Source organism: Brachionichthys hirsutus, chromosome 3 (assembly GCF_040956055.1).
Source record: "Brachionichthys hirsutus isolate HB-005 chromosome 3, CSIRO-AGI_Bhir_v1, whole genome shotgun sequence".
Classification (NCBI taxonomy): Eukaryota; Metazoa; Chordata; class Actinopteri; order Lophiiformes; family Brachionichthyidae; genus Brachionichthys; species Brachionichthys hirsutus.
The window spans coordinates 897,271-919,770 of record NC_090899.1 but is presented as its reverse complement, the minus strand read 5'-3'; the positions used below and the strand labels follow the sequence as shown (position 1 = coordinate 919,770).

The 22,500-nt window shown below is 52.2% G+C and overlaps 2 protein-coding genes across 2 annotated transcripts in view; both read right to left on the bottom strand.

Annotated features, from left to right (window-relative positions):
- Positions 1 to 21,147, bottom strand: part of bbs9 (Bardet-Biedl syndrome 9) — a 39,797-nt gene extending 18,650 nt beyond the window's left edge. Inside the window, exons 1-14 of the mRNA XM_068757263.1 lie at positions 21,071 to 21,147; positions 20,506 to 20,590; positions 20,220 to 20,397; positions 17,422 to 17,551; positions 15,690 to 15,871; positions 15,544 to 15,620; positions 15,413 to 15,466; positions 15,221 to 15,323; positions 10,575 to 10,679; positions 7,316 to 7,330; positions 4,438 to 4,578; positions 3,931 to 4,026; positions 3,679 to 3,851; positions 3,419 to 3,571 (exon numbers count right to left, since the gene is read on the bottom strand). Of these exons, the coding sequence (XP_068613364.1) occupies positions 3,419 to 3,571; positions 3,679 to 3,851; positions 3,931 to 4,026; positions 4,438 to 4,578; positions 7,316 to 7,330; positions 10,575 to 10,679; positions 15,221 to 15,323; positions 15,413 to 15,466; positions 15,544 to 15,620; positions 15,690 to 15,871; positions 17,422 to 17,551; positions 20,220 to 20,397; positions 20,506 to 20,590; positions 21,071 to 21,147 (1,569 nt within the window). The remainder of the gene's footprint in view (positions 1 to 3,418; positions 3,572 to 3,678; positions 3,852 to 3,930; positions 4,027 to 4,437; positions 4,579 to 7,315; positions 7,331 to 10,574; positions 10,680 to 15,220; positions 15,324 to 15,412; positions 15,467 to 15,543; positions 15,621 to 15,689; positions 15,872 to 17,421; positions 17,552 to 20,219; positions 20,398 to 20,505; positions 20,591 to 21,070) is intronic.
- Positions 21,148 to 22,166: 1,019 nt separating this feature from the next.
- Positions 22,167 to 22,500, bottom strand: part of prdm1a (PR domain containing 1a, with ZNF domain) — a 3,377-nt gene continuing 3,043 nt past the window's right edge. The window contains 1 exon segment of the mRNA XM_068757254.1: positions 22,167 to 22,174. Within this exon segment, the coding sequence (XP_068613355.1) occupies positions 22,167 to 22,174 (8 nt within the window).

Genomic DNA, 22,500 nt, shown 5'->3' with positions numbered 1-22,500 from the left:
GGAAGGACGGGAGAGAACACCGGCAGCGCACCGGCATCAGAACGCCAGCGCCACGGCGACGGGTCTCCCGACGTCACGACTCACCTACAAACAGGTGTTACACCAGGTGTTATAACAGGTGTTAAGGTGTTGTACCAGGTGTTGTACCAGGTGTTGTACCAGGTGTTACACCAGGTGTTGTACCAGGTGTTACACCAGGTGTTGTACCAGGTGTTATACCAGGTGTTATACCAGGTGTTGTAACAGGTGTTGTACCAGGTGTTATACCAGGTGTTGTAACAGGTGTTGTACCAGGTGTTATACCAGGTGTTGTAACAGGTGTTGTACCAGGTGTTATACCAGGTGTTGTAACAGGTGTTGTAACAGGTGTTATACCTGTGCACAGAGGCCAGGAGGAACCTGAAGCAGCACATTTGATTGGTCTGGCCTGCAAACAGCTGAGCACGAGTTCATGAATGAAACACCTTCAGCTCCGCGGCTAAAGAGCTCAGGAGATGAAGCGGTTGCCTGGCAACAAGCAGGTGAAGCTGTTTATTTTGAGTTAGAACGTCATCAATTTCCATCACAACACACACACACACACACGCAGCATCTGTAACAGGTTCTGTCTTTGTTCATGCAAGTGTGTGTTTGTGTTTCAGTGTGTGTTTCAGTGTGTGTTTGTGTTTCAGTGTGTGTTTCAGTGTGTGTGTTTGTGTTTCAGTGTGTGTTTCAGTGTGCGTTTCAGTCTGTGTTTCAGTGTGTGTGTTTGTGTTTCAGTGTGTGTTTCAGTGTGTGTTTCAGTGTGTGTGTGTGTGTTTCAGTGTGCGTTTCAGTCTGTGTTTCAGTGTGTGTGATGATGATGAATATATTTATTAGATAGAATGTTAGAGTACAAGTACAGTCACACAGTAGCATGTATTACAGTACAAGTACAGTCACACAGTAGCATGTATTACAGTACAAGTACAGTCAAACAGTAGCATGTATTACAGTACAAATAACGTCAAACATCCTGTCTAAGAGGAGCATTTCAAAAAAGCCCTTGCGGGCTTGTTTCCGTTGAAAGTCCTTCGTACATAAATCATCCACAAAAAACAATACAAATAACAATACAAATAAAAATAAATCCAATATTAAATTACGCAATTGATGCAACGTAACATTAGAAAGACAAAAATAAAATGTTATTACACCGCCAGTGCAAACTAACAATTAATCTAAAATAAATTACACCACTGATGCGAGATGACAATAAATAACTTACATAAATTACAATAAATTACTAAAGCAATTAATACGTGCAACATAGGTGGACAAAAAAAAAGGAGGGGGGGTTTGACCCGGAGAGAGTCGTGATGACTATCTCCGTTTCTGTCCCCCTGAAAGGTGTGTTTTTAGGGCCTTTTTGAAGGAGGCCAAAGAGGTGCATGTTTTGAGGGCGGGAGTCAATCCGTTCCACCCTTGGGTGGCCGTATTGTAGAAAGATGATTTACCCATGTTAGTCCTATAGGAGGGGGTAATCAGGTTGTTGTTTGAGCTCCCTCTAGTGTTGTGGCTGTGGGTGTCACTAAATCTGTGGAGGTGTTCCGTCAGGTATGCAGGGATTGAGGGGACTGAGGGCAGAGCTGCATTGACTATTTTAAATGCCAATCCCATTTTGAGTTGTTTAACCCTGTCTTCTACCCTGAGCCATTTTAGGCTAGCAAAATGTCCAGGAAGAAGGTGGGTCATGGGCCCCAGATTGAGGAGTAGCCGAATCAGTTTGTTTTGGGAGGTTTGGAGCCTGGTTTTCAGGGACATTTTGATGTTTGAATACCAGGAGGTGCTAGCATAGTCAAAGAGGGGCTGAACGAGGGCTGCAGCAAGCGTCCGGAGACAAAAGCAGACATTCTGCCCAAAAATCTTGTTCTCTGATTGACTTTTTTGATCACCTTAGTTGCCATACTATCGCCAGACAGGTATTTGTCAAGAACACAGCCCAAATAGGTAATCTCTTCTTTGCTGGAGATGACTGTATTATCGACTGTGACCTTGAAATCATTAACATTTATCTCACGCAGAGAGTGTTTAGACCCAAAAAGAATCGATTCGGTTTTACCAAGATGTAGTGACAGTTTGTTATCGGTAAGCCAAGTACGGATTCTGGTGAGCTCAGAGCTGAGAGCCTCCTCAACCTGCACTTTGTCCTCTCCCGAAATCAGGAGTGCTGAGTCATCAGCAAACAGGAACAATTTGCAGTTACAGGCAGCATTCATGTCGTTAATGTATAGGAGGAACAGTAACGGCCCCAGAATGCTGCCTTGAGGAACCCCGCAGCTTACCGGGAGGGACGAGGACAAGGTTCCGTTTATGTCTACCATTTGTTCTCGTCCCTCAAGGTACGATTTCATCCAGTTTGTTGATGTGCTATCAAAACCAATCGCCCCTAGTTTATTCAATAGGATTGAATGGTTGACCGTGTCAAAGGCCTTCTGGAGGTCCAGCATAACCATGCCGCAATACTTGCCCGAGTCTACTTCACGCTTAATGTAGTCGGTCAGATATATGAGGCACGTGTCAGTGGAGTGGGATGTTCTGAAGCCTGATTGGAATTCAAAGAGCAGGTTATGCTCGGCGAGGTAGCGGTTGATTTGCTCCTGGATTATTCTCTCCATAACCTTTGAGATGGAACAAAGGATGGAAACAGGGCGGTAGTTGCCAGGTTCTAATTTGTTTCCTTTTTTATACAGAGGGATAACCCGCGCCGTCTTGAATTCCTGTGGGACGTGGCACTGATTGATGGATAAATTTATCAGATGGGTTACCACGGGGGCGATAGAGACAGCTGCGTCTCTGAGGAACCGGGTGGGTATGTTGTCAAGGCCTGTGGCCTTGTTAGGTTGAAGGGCAATTAGTTGTTTTAGCACATCAACGGTATTTACAGGTGTGAAAGAGAAAGTGTCCTTTTTAGCACCTAGCTTCTCATAGTGAGTCTGGATGTGGTCAGAACCGTACAGACCTGAATGCGGGGGTAGTTTGCTGACCAACAGGGTGGCAATAGTGGTGAAAAAGCTGTTAAAACAATTTGCTACCACCAACCTGTCGGTCTGGAGCGAACCACTTGAGTTAATGCAGGTCCTGGTACTGCTGAGCACTGACGCGCAACTAAGGGACAAAACCAGGAACGAGAGGAGGCGTGTTTCAGTGTGTGTTTCAGTGTGTGTGTTTGTGTTTCAGTGTGTGTTTCAGTGTGTGTTTCAGTGTGTGTTTCAGTGTGTGTTTCAGTGTGTGTTTGTGTTTCAGTGTGTGTTTGTTCCAAACAGAGTGTGAGCTCATAGTTAATCACTTAGAGATAAATCAACCCAACACAACTCTCACACTGTAAATCTGCACAGCATACATTCATTGTTGTGAGTGTGTGTGTGTGTGTGTGTGCGCGCGCGTGTGTGTGTCTAACCTGGTTGTACGTGGCGTCCAGCAGTGTGTCCAGGTTCTGCAGGGGGGCCGGGGTTTTGTCCTTGAATCGGGTCAGCAGGCGGCGCTGGATGGCCCTGAACTGGACGGCCCGCTCCGACAGCAGGTCCTGGTACTGCTGAGCACTGACGCGCAACTAAGGGACAAAACCAGGAACGAGAGGAGGCGTGGTCACCATCATGGACACACGACCTGCAGCAGACACGACCTTTAGACCCCCCCCAGGTGTGTGCGCCTGCGTACCTGGAAGTGGTGGTCTACAGACAGGAAGTAGTCCTGCAGCGGCAGCGGGCCGCTGAAGCTCTTCTTGAAGTCTTTGGCCCCCAGGTCGGAGAATTGCCGGTCGAGCCTCTGGACCAGCTCCTTCGCCACCAGCCAAAGGTCGTCGAAGCCGTCGCCGTGGACACGGTAACGCTCTGCAGACAGAGAAACGACCCGGATCAGAAGGTATTTAACAGACGCCTGCATGCAGGTAAACCGGCGCCCGGGACTCACGGGAGGTCTCGGAGGCCACCACGGTAACCGAGGCTCCCGACAGGAAGTGGAAAGCCAAACTGTTCCCGTCCTTATCTTTCGGATCTCCTGAGAACTCTGCGGGGAGAGAGAGAGAGAGACGTGATGAGGCAGATAGGACAGCCTATCAGGATGACGAACCATTAGGAAAGCGGTTTGATTCTGTGTGCGACATAAAACGAGCGCCCTCTAGTGGCCACAGTGTCGCTCCTCAGGGCTAGACCTTCTGGGAACATAAAACCATAGTGGTCCAGCAGCTTTATCGCCCCCGTCAACCAACCCAGTGTTCACTTGTTGACTCACCCTGTTAAAATAGAACTTTATTAAAATGTAGTCATAGATTTCGGGCTAATCCCGTTAGCCCCTCCTCCGTCGATGCACCGGCCACACAGGAAGCAATAAAATCGATTTCAGGAATGTTTGGAAGCTGCCGCCAAGGCCAGGCTGCCAAAGTCAAGTGTGTGAGCGTCTCGCGTGTGTGTGTTTCACCTGGGAAAATGGCGTTGAGGTCGACCGGGGCCCGGTTGGTGTCCACGGTGATCTTAAACTTGGTGGTTTTGGCCGGAGAGGAAGGAACGCACACCAGCACCAGAGGAAGCCTGAACCTGGACTGGAGAACCCTGGGAACGCCTGACAAAAAGAAAACACGCCAACCTATGAAAAGCCGCCTTCGCAAATAACTGTTCCTTCATTTTGTTTGTTCTTTGTGCTCCTAGCTAACGACGGGGCATATGCTAACGCTTTTAGTAAGTCACCGAGAGGAAGGCTAACAAACGCTGAAAGTAACCTCCATTCTTCTGTCCGATAGGAGGTGAGAACGAGCCGTTTCATTTGGGTAAAACGCTGCGGGTCATTCCTTTTACAGCCGTAGACCACCTCCCGTTCGCCGCCACATTCCCCCAGCGACGGATCGGGCGGCGCTTTCTCTCCAAACAGCAGCTAGGCTAACATTTGTTAACACAGTCAACACTGCAGACGTTCAGATTACACGAGTATCTGAGAGCTGCGAGTCCCGGAGGCTCAACGTCAACACCAGGTCTGTCAAAAGGACGTTTTCTGAACGAAGAAAAGGGAGGAGGAGGAGGAGGAGGAGGGTGAAAGGCAGACTATGAGCAGCGGTGCTGAGCTTGGCAGAAATCTACACTTAGCTAGAAAAACAGAGAGAAGGAAAGGATGGAGGAAAAGAGTTGTTAGGAAGAGATGGAGCGAGGGAAGCAGAGAGCCAACGAGAGAAAAAACGAGTGGAAAGAAAGCAGCGTGAGAGAGAGAGCTGGAAGAGGAATGACATCCGTGGCGGGACGGGGGGACGGGACGGGGGCTGGGACATTCCGGGTGATTACAGATAGTCACTACCTGAAAGACGACGCCCCTCTTCAGACAATTATCCTGTGGTTTTGTGAATAATCGAATCCGGTTTGAATTTATGAATGGAGGCGAGAGAAAAAAGCGACGCCAAGGAAAAGAGGAGAGAAGAGAGGAGGGGAGGAAGGTGGAAGCTTTATGGAGGAAGAGGGACCGGGCGTTCTCTCCTCGGCCGGTGAAAGGTTCAGCGGCGACTCGCCTCCGACGAGCCCAACAGAAGGTCGGACGCTTTACGAACCCGCATCATCATCATCATCGTCGCTGGTGTTCCCACCTTCATCCTCAAGAACATCCTCAAAAGTAGAGGACTTAAAATTCAGAGGCGATCATGGAGGTGGGATTCGAGAGTTTGGTTTCTGTTACCTGAAAGCTGAGCAGGAGACGTTTGTGGAGACGCCTCTCAACTCTTTGAACTTAAATCTCATCTCGGCAGGTCACACCCTCCACACAGATTTACCTGTGACCCGTGTGCGTGTGTGCGTGTCAGATCGTAACCCCCCCCAGGAATCGACAAACCTGGTGCTACAAGGTCACGGGAAACATTACAGACACGGAAGGCGTATCCTGCACCAATCGATGGCCGCCACACTCCAACGAGGATCAATTAGAAAACCGACCTGACTCCAGACACTGGAAGGTCAAACACAGCTCGGGCTTGAGCCAGAGCAGAATCTGCCTGCATTGCCATGGCAACCAACGCGAGTTGCATCGTCGGGACTGGCTGCTCAGTGGCTGGTTTCCGGAGCTTCAGCTTCATCTTGGTGACGCGGACCTCGGCAGAAGCTTCACACGCGGCGTTTTAAAACTGCTGTACCTCCACTGCCTCGCCTGATTCCAATTATCTGTGTGCGCGCACGTGTGTGTGTGTGTGTGTGTGTGAGGGGGAAGAGAAAGAGACCACAAGCTTTATTTGAGTAGCGGACCACTGTGCAGGATCGGGTTTTTAACCACAGCTGCAGTGATGTCAGCCGTGTGTGGATCAAACGCGCCTGTGGATACTTCATGTACACACAGACTCATTCTCTGTGTGTAGCATTCTATCGTTTCCTCTGTCTCACACACACACACACACACACATCCTCGGTGCAGCTTTTGTTCAGCGGTGATTTGCGTTAAAGGCCCCGGCGAGAGCCACAAAGTCCATGTGTGGATTTGCGGATGACTGATAGTGGAAATTCTTTTTCCTTTGATGCAGGATGAACGCGTTTCGTGTTTCTCTCTTAAAGTATGTCAGAAATGTGACATTTATATGATGTAACACCAGCGTGACATGAAGAGACGAGCCGCAGCGAAGACAGACTCCTGCATCCCGGCACTTGAACGCATCGCGAAGATTACGATGACTGACGTGTTCTGCGGCCAATAACAGGAAGTGACTCTCCGGCCCAGCAGGTGGCGCTGTCTGCGATTGTCACAAAGAAAGAGAAACGGGAAGAACGTTTCTCTTCTTTTATTTGCTTGTATCTGAACAACCAATCAGGCGGAGCCTGTTCGTGTGACGCAAAGTGAAGGTCACAGATGCTATGTGCTAAATGCTAAAGTGGCCCAGATTTGATGTGTGTGTGTGTGTGCGCGTGCATGTGTGTGTGCTACTGCAGGGCCTCTATAAACCCACTATAGATTACAGAACATCCTATTCTCTATCAAAGCACACAAACTCAGACTGACTAAAACAAACAGTGGCTGATGACCGGGAACTACTGCTGGAACGTGTGTGTGTGTGTGTGTGTGTGTGTGCGCGCATGTGTATTCCTGCATGAGAAACAGATGATATTTCTCTGTAATTGCAGCGCATAAAAGGATAAAAACTTATATTTACTCATTCCATAAAGTGTAGAAGTATGTGTGTACAGACTCTTGCCAAGTATCACATTACAGGAACATAAACAGTAGGCAGCGGTCTCTTCCTGTATATACTGTAGTGTGTGTGTGCGTGTGTGTGTGTGTGTGTGTGTGCGCGTTCGCCTTGTTCTACTCTATCCAGCGCTACAAGCCAAACACTTACCTTTGGGATTAAGCTCTGCAGAAGAAGAGAGGAGGTAAAGGTTAAAGAAAGGAAATACAGACAGATCACACAAGCAACAGAGGAAGGAGGTCTCACTCTGGATCAATTTAATGACACCCAGAGGAGCCGGGCCTGCAGAACCCAAAGGAGGGGATTCCCGGGGACTGCCTCCGCCTTGCTGCATATATATATATGACTTTAACAAAACACTCTGTGCTTTGTTCACACACACGCCTGGAAAGTACCGCTGGAGGGAAACGAGACTCTGACTGATCCAGAACGATCCTGAATAAGATAAGACGTCCAAATGCGAGAACGAAAGCGCTGCTTGCCAGCAGTTAAGGGTGAAAACGGAGAAAAGAAAAAGGACGTTCTTATAACCAGCAGCAAGAGTTCAAATTAAAAGAACTTCAACTGAACATCGAGCCAAACTCAGCAACAACATTTAGAAAAGGCTGATCAGTAAACGATGGAAAGATGGAAAGAAGCCGCCGGTGGTAAACCGTAACGGTGAGAATCTCCCAGCCTCATGCCTCTCCGTCCTTCGTGCCACGGCAATAGACGCCTGGTAGATTAACCTGCGATTTGATTGGTCGGAGAGGATTTCCTGCAAAGGTGAATGAGAAGCAGATGGCGGGTCGCAGGCCGAGAAAAAGACGGCGAGGTGCCGAGTTAGAAAGTTCACATGCTGTTAAAGGCGCTGAAAGTCTGGCTTCCTGACGGCCGCCTCTGAGCCAATCATTCTGAGGCTTTCATGTCATCAATATCGGCTTTAATGCTTAGAATGCAGCCTCAGAGGTAGCATCCTAATAATCCTTAAACACACATGAACGCCTGTCAGTGCTTTGTCTCCAACTTCCTTTTAAGACGCTTCATCACCGACACAAGAAAAAAAAACTGAACCGGATGGAAGAAATTTATAAAACGAAAAAATTAGAACAGACGAGAAGGAGGCGGCGAGGGAGAAAGAAAAGGCACCAGCGGTGACTGAAAGGGGGCAAATTCTGGATCCATCAGCGCGGCGGGAGAAAAAAGACGCTCGAGAAAGTTTTAATAGATTCCATAAAAATGAATAAATCTCTGTGAAAATCGGTGCTGTTAGATATTCAATGAGTTACTACATCGTTAAAGTAAGCGGTGGCGAGCTCAGCGGTGACCCCTAACCAGCCCCGCCCCCGGTGGTTCACGGACGACAACACGAAGACGTTTGTATTGATCTGATTAAATGAGACAGGCAAATATGATCTCATTAAGCTTTGAGAGCGGTTAGCATGCATGAGCTTTGATGTCTGCCTCCTGTGACATCACATCGCAGGAGCTTTGATTATTTGAATTGAGTTGAATGACATTAAAATATATACTCTGTATGTATACATAATCACAGAAAGAAAAAACTAAACTCTGACTCTCTAAAACCCCTGAAATGATGCCGATAACTTCCACAGAATTCCAAACCCCAGCCGGCTCTGATGGGACGGCGGCGGGACTCTCCTGTAAAGGCGGATTCCAGAGCGAGCTAACGGGGCAGCATCGGCTGGCCTGCGTCAGCCAGCCCTTTGCAAACGGATTTCAGCCCTGCTAGTCAAACAAGGCGGGGCCTGGCGATATGCTGCAGCCTCCTGGAGACACGGACGGCCTCTCTGACAAGCTCAATAAAGCGGGAGAACACAGCGGGGGGGGGGCTAAGCAGCCCCCCGGGTTTCCACACGAACTGGCTCAGCAACCGCTGAATGGTGGCTGGCCGTGTCCGAGGGAAAGTCTCCACACGACTTCTATTCGAGTCCGATGAAAATCCCCGTTGTGAGAGCTGACGATGTACTGTAAAGCCCAAAGCCCACCACTTGACCCCCCCCTGAAGTGTGTTTGTGTAAACCCCATTGTCGGGGCGTTAAGGAAACCACACAGGGGCACTAATGAAATTCTTTCTCCATCGGGACCGCAGCGCCATCAAGCCCCCTTTGAAGGGCTTAAGGAGTCGACACTCTCCTTAAATGTCAGCGCCTTTGTGGGACTGTAGCCGCTGGGTGGGACGGTGTTATTGTGGGGCGGGTGGTGTTAAGGAGCAGTCGTCAACCCTGGGTGGGAGCGGGGGAAAGAAAGAAGGAGACAAAGTGATGCATTCTTCCCATACCGGGAGAGCATTTAGAGGATAAGAGGAGACGGAGCATTAGCGGAGATTAGCGCTGCAGGAACACAACGCCGCCGAGCTACAGGCTCTTAGGAGGTCCACTTAGGATGGCCGGGCCGGAGTGTCCTAACGGGAAACGCGGGGTGAGGTAGGGGCGAACAGGGCCTCCAGCCGCAGCGCTAGCTGGACAAGCTAACAGTTTCGTTTTGCAAGGGCTTTTTAAACGCATTAACATTTCTTTCAAGTTTTTGAATCGGGAAAACAAGCGGAGCTAATGCTAGCAGGAACCGTATTTACCTGATGCCTCCTGCAGGACTGGATTTTAATTTGTCTTTGTTCCAGCACATGATGAGATGTTATTTTTCTTGTCTCAACCGGATGTTTTTTCTCTTTGTTTTAGATCTTCTCTTCTTCTCCATTCAGGACCGTTTCACCTCCGTACCTCCTTCCCCTCATCCGTCTGCCAGGCTACCTCTTACCCACTTTTTTTTTTTCAATCTTTGCATTCCTCTTCTGCCTCCAACTCTTAATGAACCTCTTTCAGTTCCACCTTGGGTCCAACAAGTCCCTTCCCAAACACGATCAGCCCGCTACATCCAGCCCATCAAAGCACTTCTTACTTTAAGCTATTTTTAGCATCACAATAAAGCTTAAGAAGAAAAAAGGAACCTTTCCCAACATTTCCAGACATTTGTGTGCCTCTGGGAAGGGGAAACTGTTCCACTAACAGCGGCCGGCCAAAGCAAATGTAATCCAAGGGAAACAATAGCATGAAAACAAGGCCTTTTTTTTCACGAGCTGGCCTTTCGGATGAATTCTAAAAAAAAGTCCGTCTGACATTTGAAATAAAGAGTGGTTTTGTTGGTTTGCAGGGGAAAGTTATATCTTCCAGAAATATTTCAGGGCCTGGAAACAGATGCTTGAAGTGAGACGGGGGGGATGAACTGGAAAGAGCCCAGACGTCCTTACGTCAAGTCGGAGTCGTGCTAGCAGCCGGTGCTCAGCAGACTTACAGAACACTGGATGTGACGTCGCAGCGGCGGCCGAGTAAACCGAGTCCAAGGCGTGTGTGTGTGTGTGTGCGTGCGTGTGCGTGTGTGCGTGTGTGTGCGTGCGTGCGTGCGTGCGTACCTGTCGGCGAGCTGTAGGACACGGTGATGTCTCCGGTCAGGTCAGCGGGAGGGTAACGGCCGTTTAGGAACGCAGAAAAAGCCACGACCGTGGAGGAACCGACGCCTGGAAAGAGAACCGGGACGATGTCAACATTTAGATTAAAGCAGGAAACTGTGACATCACTTCCTGTCTGCCGGTCGCTGAAGGTTTCTGTCACCTCTTCGTTCAAGGTTAAACATTTTCACGACCCACAGAAATAGAAATAACAATTAAGAGTCCACAACTAAAAGGATTTACATGAAAGCAGAAAAGGGGGAAGTCTGAACGCAAACTGGTTTCACTTTGGTTTGTTTTAAATCCGAACGATGGAGGGCAAACGAGGAGTCAATATGTTGGAGGTGTGGAGCCCTTAACACACACGCACACACACACACACACACACACACACTCAGTCCCCAAAACCAACCGAAAGATGGAGAACAAACAACGCAGAGAGGGAGAGCAAGGATCAAATAGAGAGAGAGAGGAACGGATATATTACAGCTAATGGCTTCACACACACACACACACACACACACTAATGGGGCGTGATGCTCCTGAGCTCGGCCCGTTACAGGTGACTGGACCCTAAGTGTGTGTGGAGGAGGTGTGTTAATATCATCATCATCATCATCATCATCACACAAACTCACATGGCATCAGGAGGAGGAGGACACGCCTCCTTTCCTGCAGAGAAACACGACGCTCTGATACGACCGGATCGGATCCCGCAGGTTCTGCATCTTTATTATTCGGTGTAATTAAATATTTGAATACACAGTCACGTTTACTGCCAACGGCGGCTAACGACGCCCTTCCTCCCTCGCCGCCTCTCCTATTTCCTCGCTTTCTCTTCTCCCTCTCTTCTCGGCCGTCTGTCAGCAGGAGGCTTTTAACCTGCGCGACCTGGAGGTCAAACTGGTCAGACTGGTTTAAGTGCTTTAAGTGTTCCCAGGTCCATTAAGACCAACAAACAACACCAGCGACGACCCAAAGCAATCCGTCCCCCTCTCCCCCCTCCCTCCCTCCCTCCATCCGTCTCTTTGGCTTGTCATCACATATTCAGGCTCACCTGGAGCCGCTGTGGACGCCCAGGTGAGCTCCAGGTGATGGCGTTGCCTCCAGACCCGGAGGTCCCATCATGAGAGGCGCTTCAGACGGGTCCCAGCGTTCTCAGGAACATTAACCCATTAACGCCGCCGCCAACATAAACAAGCTCCACAAAGGGGCCGCCATCGCTCCCACTCCTGCTTTTCCTCCTCCTCTCCTCCCTCCCTCATCGCCTCTGTTTTTCTAACTTTCTCACCTTTTCGCTGCTCCTACTTCTTCTTAATCCCCAAGTTTGACTCCCTTATTTGCTCTGGAGCGGCTCCCCTCCCGTTCGACCCAAATGTGTTTCACTTTTATTGAACGCTCCTCGCTCTCGACATCACTTCCTGTCATGAACACACATTTATTCTGAAGGACTGACCCCGATGTTGTTCTAGTTAGTGTTAAAGTGAGTCATTTCGGTTTTCTGTGTGTGTCGTGTTGAAGTGACGCTCAGGTTAAACGGAGGACTGACTGTTTAGAAGAGGTGAAAGGTCAAGAGGGGTGAAGATAGGAATCAATACCGCACAAGCAGACGTGTGTGTGTGTGTGTGTGTGTGTGTGTGTGCGCGTCTTTCTCTGCCATGTGCAAATAATATAGAAATGAAAACATGGGGAGATTTGTTCAGACATTCCTGTTCTGCTGCTCACGGCGTCCAGAGGCCAACGAGGGGATCTGACCTTTGACCTCTGCTGGTCAGAGCGTTGCTGAGGGTCTGATCTTAAAGCTGATCTTTCTGAGAGTTTCAAATCTCCAAAAAAAAACAAGGTTATATTTTCAAAACATGGAGGATCAGGGAGGCGCAATGAGAGACATGATCCTGACTTCCACCTCCTCTTATGTCGATGTTCTGGACAAACACGATGGAGGAGTGGCAGCGGTCCGCTTGAGTCCACCTCCGCGGGGCGGGGGGGACGCAAAGAGAGACACAGGGGGGCACACAACAAGTGATGAATGAGGGACAGGGCTGGAAAGCAGCTAGTAGCAGGTAGCAGCTAGTAGCAGGTAGCAGCTAGTAGCAGGTAGTAGCAGGTAGCAGGTAGCAGCTAGTAGCAGCTAGCAGCTAGTAGCAGGTAGTAGCAGGTAGCAGCTAGCAGCAGGTAGTAGCAGGTAGCAGCTAGTAGCAGGTAGCAGGTAGTAGCAGGTAGCAGCTAGTAGCAGGTAGCAGCTAGTAGCAGTTAGACGCTAGTAGCAGGTAGCAGGTAGTAGCAGTTAGACGCTAATAGCAGGTAGCAGGTAGTAGCAGTTAGACGCTAGTAGCAGGTAGCAGGTAGTAGCAGTTAGACGCTAATAGCAGGTAGCAGGTAGTAGCAGTTAGCCGTTAATAGCAAGTAGCAGGTAGCAGCTAGTAGCAGGTAGCAGGTAGCCACTGACTCAAAGAAGTAGCAGAACTCGTCTTCAGGTGGGAGGGGCAGCTCAACCTTCCATCCTCCTCCTCACCTGAGGGCGCCATAAGCGGTCATGTGACAGGGAAGCTGCTCGATGCTAACGCTAGCCGTAACACTAGAACCCGAAACAATCCTCCGGACCAACGTGTGAACAAACCAAAGACGTGCTTGAGACCAACAACCGAGAATTTAACGGCAAACGCGAAGAAGACGAAAGCTGGAAGACCCCGACCTCCAGACGACCCCAGCGGAGCAGGAACTCGACCCCGACTGCTGATCCTCACGTCGCCTTTGGGGATTTCTGTTCTGGTGTTATTCCAATAAACGGGCGAACGCAGCAGAGGAGAGAGAGGAGGAGGAAAAGAACGGGAATAAGAGATGGAGAGATGAAGGCATCGTGGGACAGCGTGACAAACGAAGAACGGAAGTGGAGAGAGGAGAAGATGGAAGAGAGAGAGAACAAAGGAGGGATTGAGCCGCCGTCTGAGACGAATAAAAAGAGGAATAACAATAAATGTCAGAAAGCGCTACCCCCCCCCCCCCCCCCCCACACACACACACACCGGTCGTTGCTGCGGGACAGGAAGTGACAGGTGAGCGAGCGGGACGAAGGGAAACAGACGCAGTGTTGTTGTTTGTGTTGCTACGGCAACGCTTCCCATATTGCTGCTCTGCTCCTCCTCATGGCTCCCGCTACTGGGATCAGCTCGGACTGAGACCCGGCCACACGGAGTCAGGGGTCAATCAAGGTGATCGGATCCGTTCCGGTTCTGCTGCCTCCTTCCTCCTGGGAGTGGGATCAGACTCCTGGTTTGCTCAGGCTCCTCTTCCCCTGTGACGGTGGGGGGGGGGGGGGTCACTCCCCCTGCTGTCCGCAGCGTGCGCGCCGACCTCCCGGATAGAATCACCGAGGTAAACGGGGTTTCAGCTCCTCCAACACAAACATCCGTTAATTGATTTTCTCCTAATTTCCCAGGGACGGCGGCGGATGTGGGCGTCGCCGCCGGTGGTCCCGCTGCTGCAGAGATTTACCAGGCCATTCTGGGCCGCGGCGGGCCGGGTAGGGGTCAGTTAGTCGGGGGGGGGGGGGGGGGGGGGGGGTGTAGAGAAAAGACGACTCTGTGTGTTTCTGTGTGTGTGTGTGTGTGTGTGTTCAGCAGCTCTCATGTTTCGAAGCAGAGAGCTGTTGATTGACAGTGGAAGCCAGCGCCAAATTTCTGAATGCAGGAAGACAAAAGAGCGTAACAACACACACACACACGCACACACACACACACACACACACACACACAGCTATTTGCCTTGTAGTGTGTCTCTATTTAATCATACATTGGGACGACCCTTACATGTCCCTGGACAGAGATGTGAAAGCATTTCTGTGCGTGTGTGTGTGTGCGTGTGTGTGCGTGTGTGTGTGTGTGTGTGTGCGTGCACGCCTGCGGGAGGTCTCGGTGTGTCATCAGCGTTTGTTGTTGTTGTTGTTGTCGTGTTGATGTTTATCACCACAGCAACATGACCCAGACATTGTGGGCCGGGCTGCGGCGGCTCTGACCACAGACCTCTGGTGGGACCTGACCCCCCCCCCCCCCCGGCCCAGCATCAAAGCAGCCCCCCCACCATGCAGGTCTCGGGTGTCCTCGATCGATGCCTCGATGGCGTCGCTCCTTTCATGCATCGATGCATCTTTATCGGGCGGACCGCGCCAGAGTCACACATTTTTCAGCTCTATGATTGGAGGAAATGAACCGTCTGCAGCCAGGGAGGCGGGGCCTAATGCCACTAAAGCCTTCTCGTCGACAGCATCCTGTGGAAAGTGGGAAAGATTCCCGGATCTCCCACTTTATCCAGATCCGTACCAAATTTGAAAGCGTTCTTCCCTGACCTGCGTCCAATCCAGCGCATGACTCAGACACGCCCTCCTCAGCGGAGCCAATCAGAGGGAGCCCTTCCAGGATTCAGGCCCTGGGCGTGATCTCACACAGCCGGCTTTAGGAGTCCGGCAGCCAGAACCAGAACTCCCGGCGGGGCCTTCTGTCAGGTGCCTCTGACAGAAGCCTGTTCTGCCTTACACCCTGTCAATTCACCATCGCACGTCAACGTGCACAGAAGAGGTGGGAGGAGCCAAAGAGAGGCGTCTACACACTGACCCATTGGCTGCAGGACAAACTGGTCCTGAGTGACGGCCAGCGGGGGACGGATGGACACGGTCAGCTTAGAGGACTGTAAGACACAGCTGGTCTTCACCTTCACCTGGAGGGAGGAAGAGGAGGGGGGGGCGGGGTCACAGGGTGCGGAAGACAAGAATACTAATCAGAGAAGACGTACGGGGCGGGGCTTACCTGTATGGTCACCGAAGGGACAGGAAGACCGTCCATATCAGGAATCAGAGCTTGCTGTGGAGAGAAACAAGAGAACAGTGAGTGTGTGTGTGTGCGTGCACGCGTGTGTGTGCGTGTGTGTGTGTGTGTACCGAGGGGCTGTCCATGCTGGAGGAAACAGCAGCTGTAATGACCAGGTCGTCCTCGCCGCCCCCTTTAGGCAGGATGTCTAGAATCAGAGTTTAATCTGGATTAAGATTGTGAAACCAGAACTAGCTGCTCAGGAACAGACCCCTACCCCGAGTCCTGCTGGCCTGTCGGATGAACCTCTGCAGCTTCCTCATCTCGGCATCCACCTGCTCGTAGTCCGCCTCCCTGGCGTCCACCGGGGGGGTGCTGAAGAAGGAGGGGTCCGTCCCCATGTAGGAGCAGAGGAGGCGGCCGTCGGAGCTGAGGCTGACCACGACTCCTTTCAGCTCTCTGAGAGGAGCGGAGAGGAGAGGAGGGACTCAATAGGCTCCAGATGCACGCGCACGCACACGCACACACACACACACGCACACACACACACACACACACACACCCCAGGGGTTCAGGTCGGCGGCTGGCTCTACACCTGTTCAGGAGGGTGTCTGAGGGACATTAAACTACTTTAACTGCTGCAGAAACACTTCATCACACACACACACACACACACACACACACACACACACACACACACACACACACACACACACACACACACACACACACACACACACACACACACACACACACACACCTGGAACTAAGTGCGTCTTCTGCTCCCCGTCATGCGGGGCTCCACAGGGCTCCATTCTCGGCCCCTTGCTTTTCGCCCTGAACCTGCTTGCTCTGGGCTCTATTTTTATTTTGAAAGCGTGGCATTTCATTTTGCCGCTATGCAGACGACAGCCAGATCTACGTGCCGCCGAGGAAAAGGGACACTTCTTCACTTAAGCGGCTCCTTCTTTGAGGACATCAAAGCCTGGTGGGCTCTTAAAGTGTCGGACGATGGCTCTGAGGAACTTGCCTTTGACATGACGCGGTCGAAAATTCTTCTCGTTTGTTTCACAAAACGTTGGTGAAAAAGGCCAAAGAGGGCGGGACCATTTGTCCGGCGGTCCCGCTGGGTCTCCCACGCATTCACACGGAGCCGCTGGCTGACTGTGTGCGTTTGTTTTTGCGCGTTGTGTACGTGTTCCCGTCCCACGCTGCAGCGCTAAACCAACACGGCGAACAAAACGATGACTATCACGCAGTTTAAAACAACACGGCCTCAAACTAAACCAAACAGCGACCCAGACTCGCACTATCTGCTGCATCTAACACACACACACACACACAGTGTCGGCCATGTTTTTGTTTTACGTTATAACTGTGTCAAATTGGGCTTTGATTGCCGCCGTTTGCATGAAGACAAATGCTCTGCTCTGATTGGACAGCTGGAAGACATTGCCGGGTCATTTCCTGTTGGATTTCTGGAGCCGATAAACACCTTTTACACCGCATGTGTAGAAATGTACCTGCTTTGTGTAAATGCACACATGCAGTGTGTGGCTGAGTGCATGGATGTACCAGAAACATGTGACATCCAGCAGTGTGTGTGTGTGTGTGTGTGTGGTGCACACACAACGTTGTGTGCTTTTCCATTTCCTGAAGTTAAACCTTTTAAGACTGAAATTCCACAGACAAGCCACATTGTGAGGTGTGGTTGTGTAGCTATGTGTGTGTGTGTGTGTGTGTGCGTGTGTGTGTGGACATGGGTGGGCACCGTCTGACCGCCACAGCCCCACCTCCAGACAGCAGCTAGTGGCGGGTTTCCGTGCACCTGTGTGGTGGGCGGGACAAGCGTGCTGGCGTGCGCGCCGAGTTCGCCAGAGGAGAAGAATAAGCCCCGACAGTGTTTGTTTGTTCCAGTCATGTGTGTGTGTGTGTGTGTGTGCACGGATTAACAGGCGGGGCGTGAGAGCCAATCAGAAGTCATCACAGGCGGAGGCGTGGCCACTCACGGGAAGTTGGCGAGGCGAATGGTCACAGGCGTGAAGGGGAGCTGGGCGGCCCACCTCAGAGTCACGTCCTGGTACACCTGCAGCATGTTGGTGTGGTTTCCTAGCAACAGGTGGGTGGAGCCGTCGGTCCCTGACGGAGACAGGACAGAGGCGTGAGAACAGCCTACCGGCCGCTACGCGGCGTTTTCATGCATTTCTAACGGTAGTGATACAACCCGAGCGCCGTCGCTCAGCCTCCAGGTCACTACTCTCGTCCGCGATGCTTTACGAGCTGCCGATGGCGCATCGGAGCGAACGACGTGTCCGAGTGGAGGCACGAAGCATCTGTGAACGTGTTATAATGCGCTACGAAGGCCCCCCTAACGCGCTGCAGATGTGGGGCTCCTTCACGTTTGCTTACATCTGTGTCATTTCATATATTTCATTTATTGCTTTGTGAATGAACCGAGGCTCGAGTGAGCGTTTTCGGGAGCGTGCCGCGCGGCGCCGAGGGTCAACCGGCGTGCGACGACTCGCTGAAACGGACCCATTGTGCGAAGCCGCGTTCCATTACGTCTTTAAGTCATGAAATAATAAATGATCAGAAGAAGAGGCGGTCGAGAACGTGCGTCATCGACTGCTAACGGCGGCTGCTACGAGTCAAGCCCGGCGTCCGATGGCGAGGAGCCCGGCGTCCGACGGCGAGGAGCCCGGCGTCCGATGGCGAGGAACCCGGCGTCCGACGGCGAGGAACCCGCCTCGGTTTCCCTGCAGACACAGATTCAACGCTTTAGCCTGATTCTCGGTGCGTTTTCACAAATCCAGCCACGGAGCACGGAAATAAGACATTCCTGTGGGAGGTGGCGTTGCCCTTGGAGACGAGGTCGACCGGTTTCTGGTTTGTCGCCGAGCCCTTTCATTTCAAGCGTCAGCTTTAGGTGTACACACAAGTGAAATCACGTGCACACTTTCTCCTGGCTACAAACACGCCATGTAAATACTACTTATCTCTCACACGCACGCACACACACACACACACACACACACACACAGGTCCAGTCCGTGCCACCGATGGTGGCGCTACCGCCTGGAGAGATCTGAGGTCGCGGCCACACGCAAAGCAAACAGGGCCCGCGACTCGCACAGTTGGATGCAGGTCATAATGCGGCGCCGGCGCCGGCGCCGGCCAGCAGGGTGGGACGGCGCAGGGGTCAAAATGACAGAGTGTGTGTGTCGGCGCCACACCAAAGCCCAAACACACCAATCCAGCACCAGTGTTAGGACTACAGCCTAATTATAACGCTCCGAGCGGCCATGATGGAGGCGTGTCCAGGCCCCATGCTCCTCCCTTCTTCGGCCTTTTCCGGATGCAGTAATACCCCCACGTGAACGGCTGCGTGGTACGAGCCGCGTAAACGCAGCCAGACAGAAGCGCTTCGGCTGCTCGTAATAAAAGCTCGTTCACTGCGTCACGCTGAAAAGGCTTCCAGCGAAGGTCCGCTCTGCTGCGTTTCAGCGCCGCTCTGGCCGGGTTCAGTTGGGCCGAGAAGAATCAGGCGTCTTCTAAAAGTGAGCGATGTCAGCAGCGACGGTCGGGCTCTATGGGGACCGGAACGTCTTATTTAGCTGGACCGAGGGTCTCACACTCATCTCACCTGGGGGGGGCGCTGGAGGCAGGGTCTGGGCCCCATCAAGCATTCTCAACCTTTTTTAATCCGTTCAGAACACGATCGGTTCTTCAGAACATGGGCTTCTTACCGAGCCGATACAGCTGATCCACATCTGGCCCGAGGGAGGACGCAACGGAACCTTTCATCTCAGCCACTCATTCGGTTTTTGTTCTTCAACTCATTCTTGCAGCGATAGTGATATTAAGCATCAGACCGATCTGGCGTGTGGAACAGATGAAAGACAACGTGTGAGATGAAAGTCTTTTCAAAGAAACTTTGGGACGTGTTAAAAGGGATGAGAGACTGCTCGTCTCTGAGACCAAAAGAGAGACGGCAGAAATGAGGAGGACGAGAAACGAGCCAAACAAAGAAGGAGAAGAACGATGACTGGGAGCTGACGACTATCAGATGCCGTGCTACTTCCTGCTGTGCTACTTCCTGCCGTGCTACTTCCTGCCGTGCTACTTCCTGCCGTGCTACTTCCTGCCGTGCTACTTCCTGCCGTGCTACTGCCTGCTGTGCTACTTCCTGCCGTGCTACTGCCTGCTGTGCTACTTCCTGCTGTGCTACTTCCTGCCGTGCTACTGCCTGCTGTGCTACTTCCTGCCGTGCTACTTCCTGCCGTGCTACTGCCTGCTGTGCTACTTCCTGCTGTGCTACTTCCTGCCGTGCTACTTCCTGCCGTGCTACTTCCTGCCGTGCTACTTCCTGCTGTGCTACTTCCTGCCGTCTTCAGCGCTCCGTTTTGGGTTCTAACCAACGCAGCAGAGCTCCTTCAGTAATTCCATCTCTCGCTGCCAGAACCCGCTTCCTGCAGAGCCGGTCATGCGGCGCCGGGCCGCGGCGCAGAACGCGTTTCTGTGTGTTTTTGTTCCACTTCTTCTCAAGAGTTGGGTCGTGGCAGGTGCACCGATCCGTGGCGGGTCGGGCGGCGCTGCTCCAAGCTGAACACGCCGCCGTCGGCTGGAACCCCTCGGGAACAGCGGGGGGGTCGGATGCCAACTGGCTGCTGAAGTCACGTGGTCACGTGAAACGTCCGGCGCATGTTCCTTCGACGTCAGCCAATCAGCATTCAGCCTTTTACCAGACGGGATGTGCAGGAGACGAGCGGAACAGGAAGCGGGTTCATCGAGCAGGAACGCCGTTTACCTGAGGCGTAGGGCAGGAAGCCGCTGGGGTTGAACTCCAGCTTCTTCATGAAGCGCATCTGCCCGTTGTCACGGAAACAGTACAGGTTCCTCTCGCCCAGAACGAAGATGGAGGAGGAGGAGAAGGATGGGACGGAGATATCAAGGGCCTGTTCTCCGAGGACGAAGGTCCAATCGGGCTGTGGGAGAGAACACACACACACACGCACACACACACACACACACACGCTCAACCCAAGTGTCTTCAGAAGGACTTTGGTCTCTGCTGGAGCTGGATCAGGACTCACCGTCAGCCTTTTGCCCCCCATCTTCAGGGGCAGATCAGGATCCTGTCGACTCTCTGCCTCTGTGGCCACGGCCAGGGTCTCGTACCTGGGGGGGCGGGGGGTCAGACCTCCATGTGTAAATACATCCAGCATTTCATGTTACTACCGTCAGAACTTTGTTGGCTCCGCCTCCATTCATTTTGTTTATTTGTCTGCAGCCTGTTCTCCATGAAGCTCGATGGGCGAGATAAGAACCAATCAGATTCTCCGGTGGGCGGATCCAGAAATTAGTTTTCACTTTCGATGCATCACATTAAGTGGCTAGTTGGCTCCTCCCCCTAAGGGAGGGGCCTTAGGAAGAGAAAGTCCAGTAAGTTCTTTCTGATTGTTTCTAAAGTACAAGCGATCAGGAACACACCTCCACCCGCTCGCTACATCAGAACCCCGACGAGGTTCTGATGGAACCTCGTAGCGGGCCACCAGAGAGCGCTGTGTTTCCCGCTGTGGAACCAGGAACCTAAATGCTCATGCGAGATGAAAGACTCGAACCGGCGACTCTCTGCTTTCCGGTTTCTGCTGCTTTTACCGCTGGACCAGAGCCGCACCAACACCAGCCACGCTCTGGCTCCGGCCCGGGCAGAAACCCGAGCCCCCATCATCCATTAACGTGCTAATTGGGTCGAGCACAGAATAACAAGTCCGATATTAGAACCCTCAGCGAAGGCGCCGCGTTCTTCTTCTCTTTCAGGGCTTGTGTCAGGTCGGTCAACAAGCTGCCGGCTCGCCGCTCCCCGGAACGCCGCTCCCCGGAACGCCGCTCCATCGCGTTTAATCACCGAGAGGCTGAGGATAAAGCGGTCGGACTGATCTGTGGTCAGTTGCTTTTGGCTTCATCAGCAGCAGCAGCTTTCCGGTAAGGCGCTGGCGGCGGACGGCGCTTGGCAGAACTCTATCCTGGACTCCAACACCTGGATGAAGGCGGAGCTCCAAGGCCGACCCGGTCCGACTCGGAACCGGAGCTGCTGCTGATCTATCTGCTCGCAGCTTCCTCGGTTGGGACGAGACGTTGGCGGCCGTCCTCCACTTCCCTTTGATCCCATCATGGCGTGGAGCCGAAAGCATTTTTCACGGTGTCTGTTCGGGCCCTGGGGGAGGACCGGGTCCACGATCATCTATCAAACTGGATATCGTGGGAAGCAGAGAATCCTCGAGCTCGTGTTTCGTGTCCTCGGGGGAGGGGGGGGTTCACTCCCACCCCTCCGGATGGGACAGTTGTCCCTCCCGTCATCCTGGTTGGCGATGGCCCAATCCCACCTGGCCGCGGGTCAAAGTGTTGCTGGACATTGTGTGGACCGCAGGGCGTCCCGGGAGGACAACCAAGGCTTTTAGAAATCACGAAATGTCTCCTGGCTCCAGATTGATGCTTGCGTTTGACACTTGGACGACGCTGGTTGGTCACATGACCATAAATAACGACTTTAACTCCTCATATTCTGCGTGAAGCAGCCGCTGAAGCCGACCCGGCTCCAGAGTTCTGGCTCTGAACCGATCCGAACAGAAGCTGCGTCCTCCAGGGCGGCTAACGAGCCGCTCCGTGGGACGGCTGCCAGAAAAGAGACCTTGTTATCACGCCGTGACCATTTCCTGCTGGAGAGAACGGACCAGAAAATAGATTCGACGTGTCAGCGGCCTGCGGACGGAGCGGAGGGATTAAATTCAGCCCGATAATCCTAAAACAACGCCGTAAAATAACTTCCTCTGTTCCACCCGTCCCCGAGGTGTCTCACTAACGGACTACGAGCTAGCATGAGTTAATTAAACCACACGTGTGTGTGTGTGTGCGTGCGTGCGTGCGCCTCCATCCATCAGTCGCTGGATGGATGTTGGTTTAAGAGGCTGGGAATCAGACAAAGCCGCCAGTGTTGGACGCCACAGCGCCAATCGGATGAGCCGCCGCCATGCGTCTCACACGAGAACTCGCCAGTCGTGGCCCGCGCTTCTTACCTGCTCAGACAT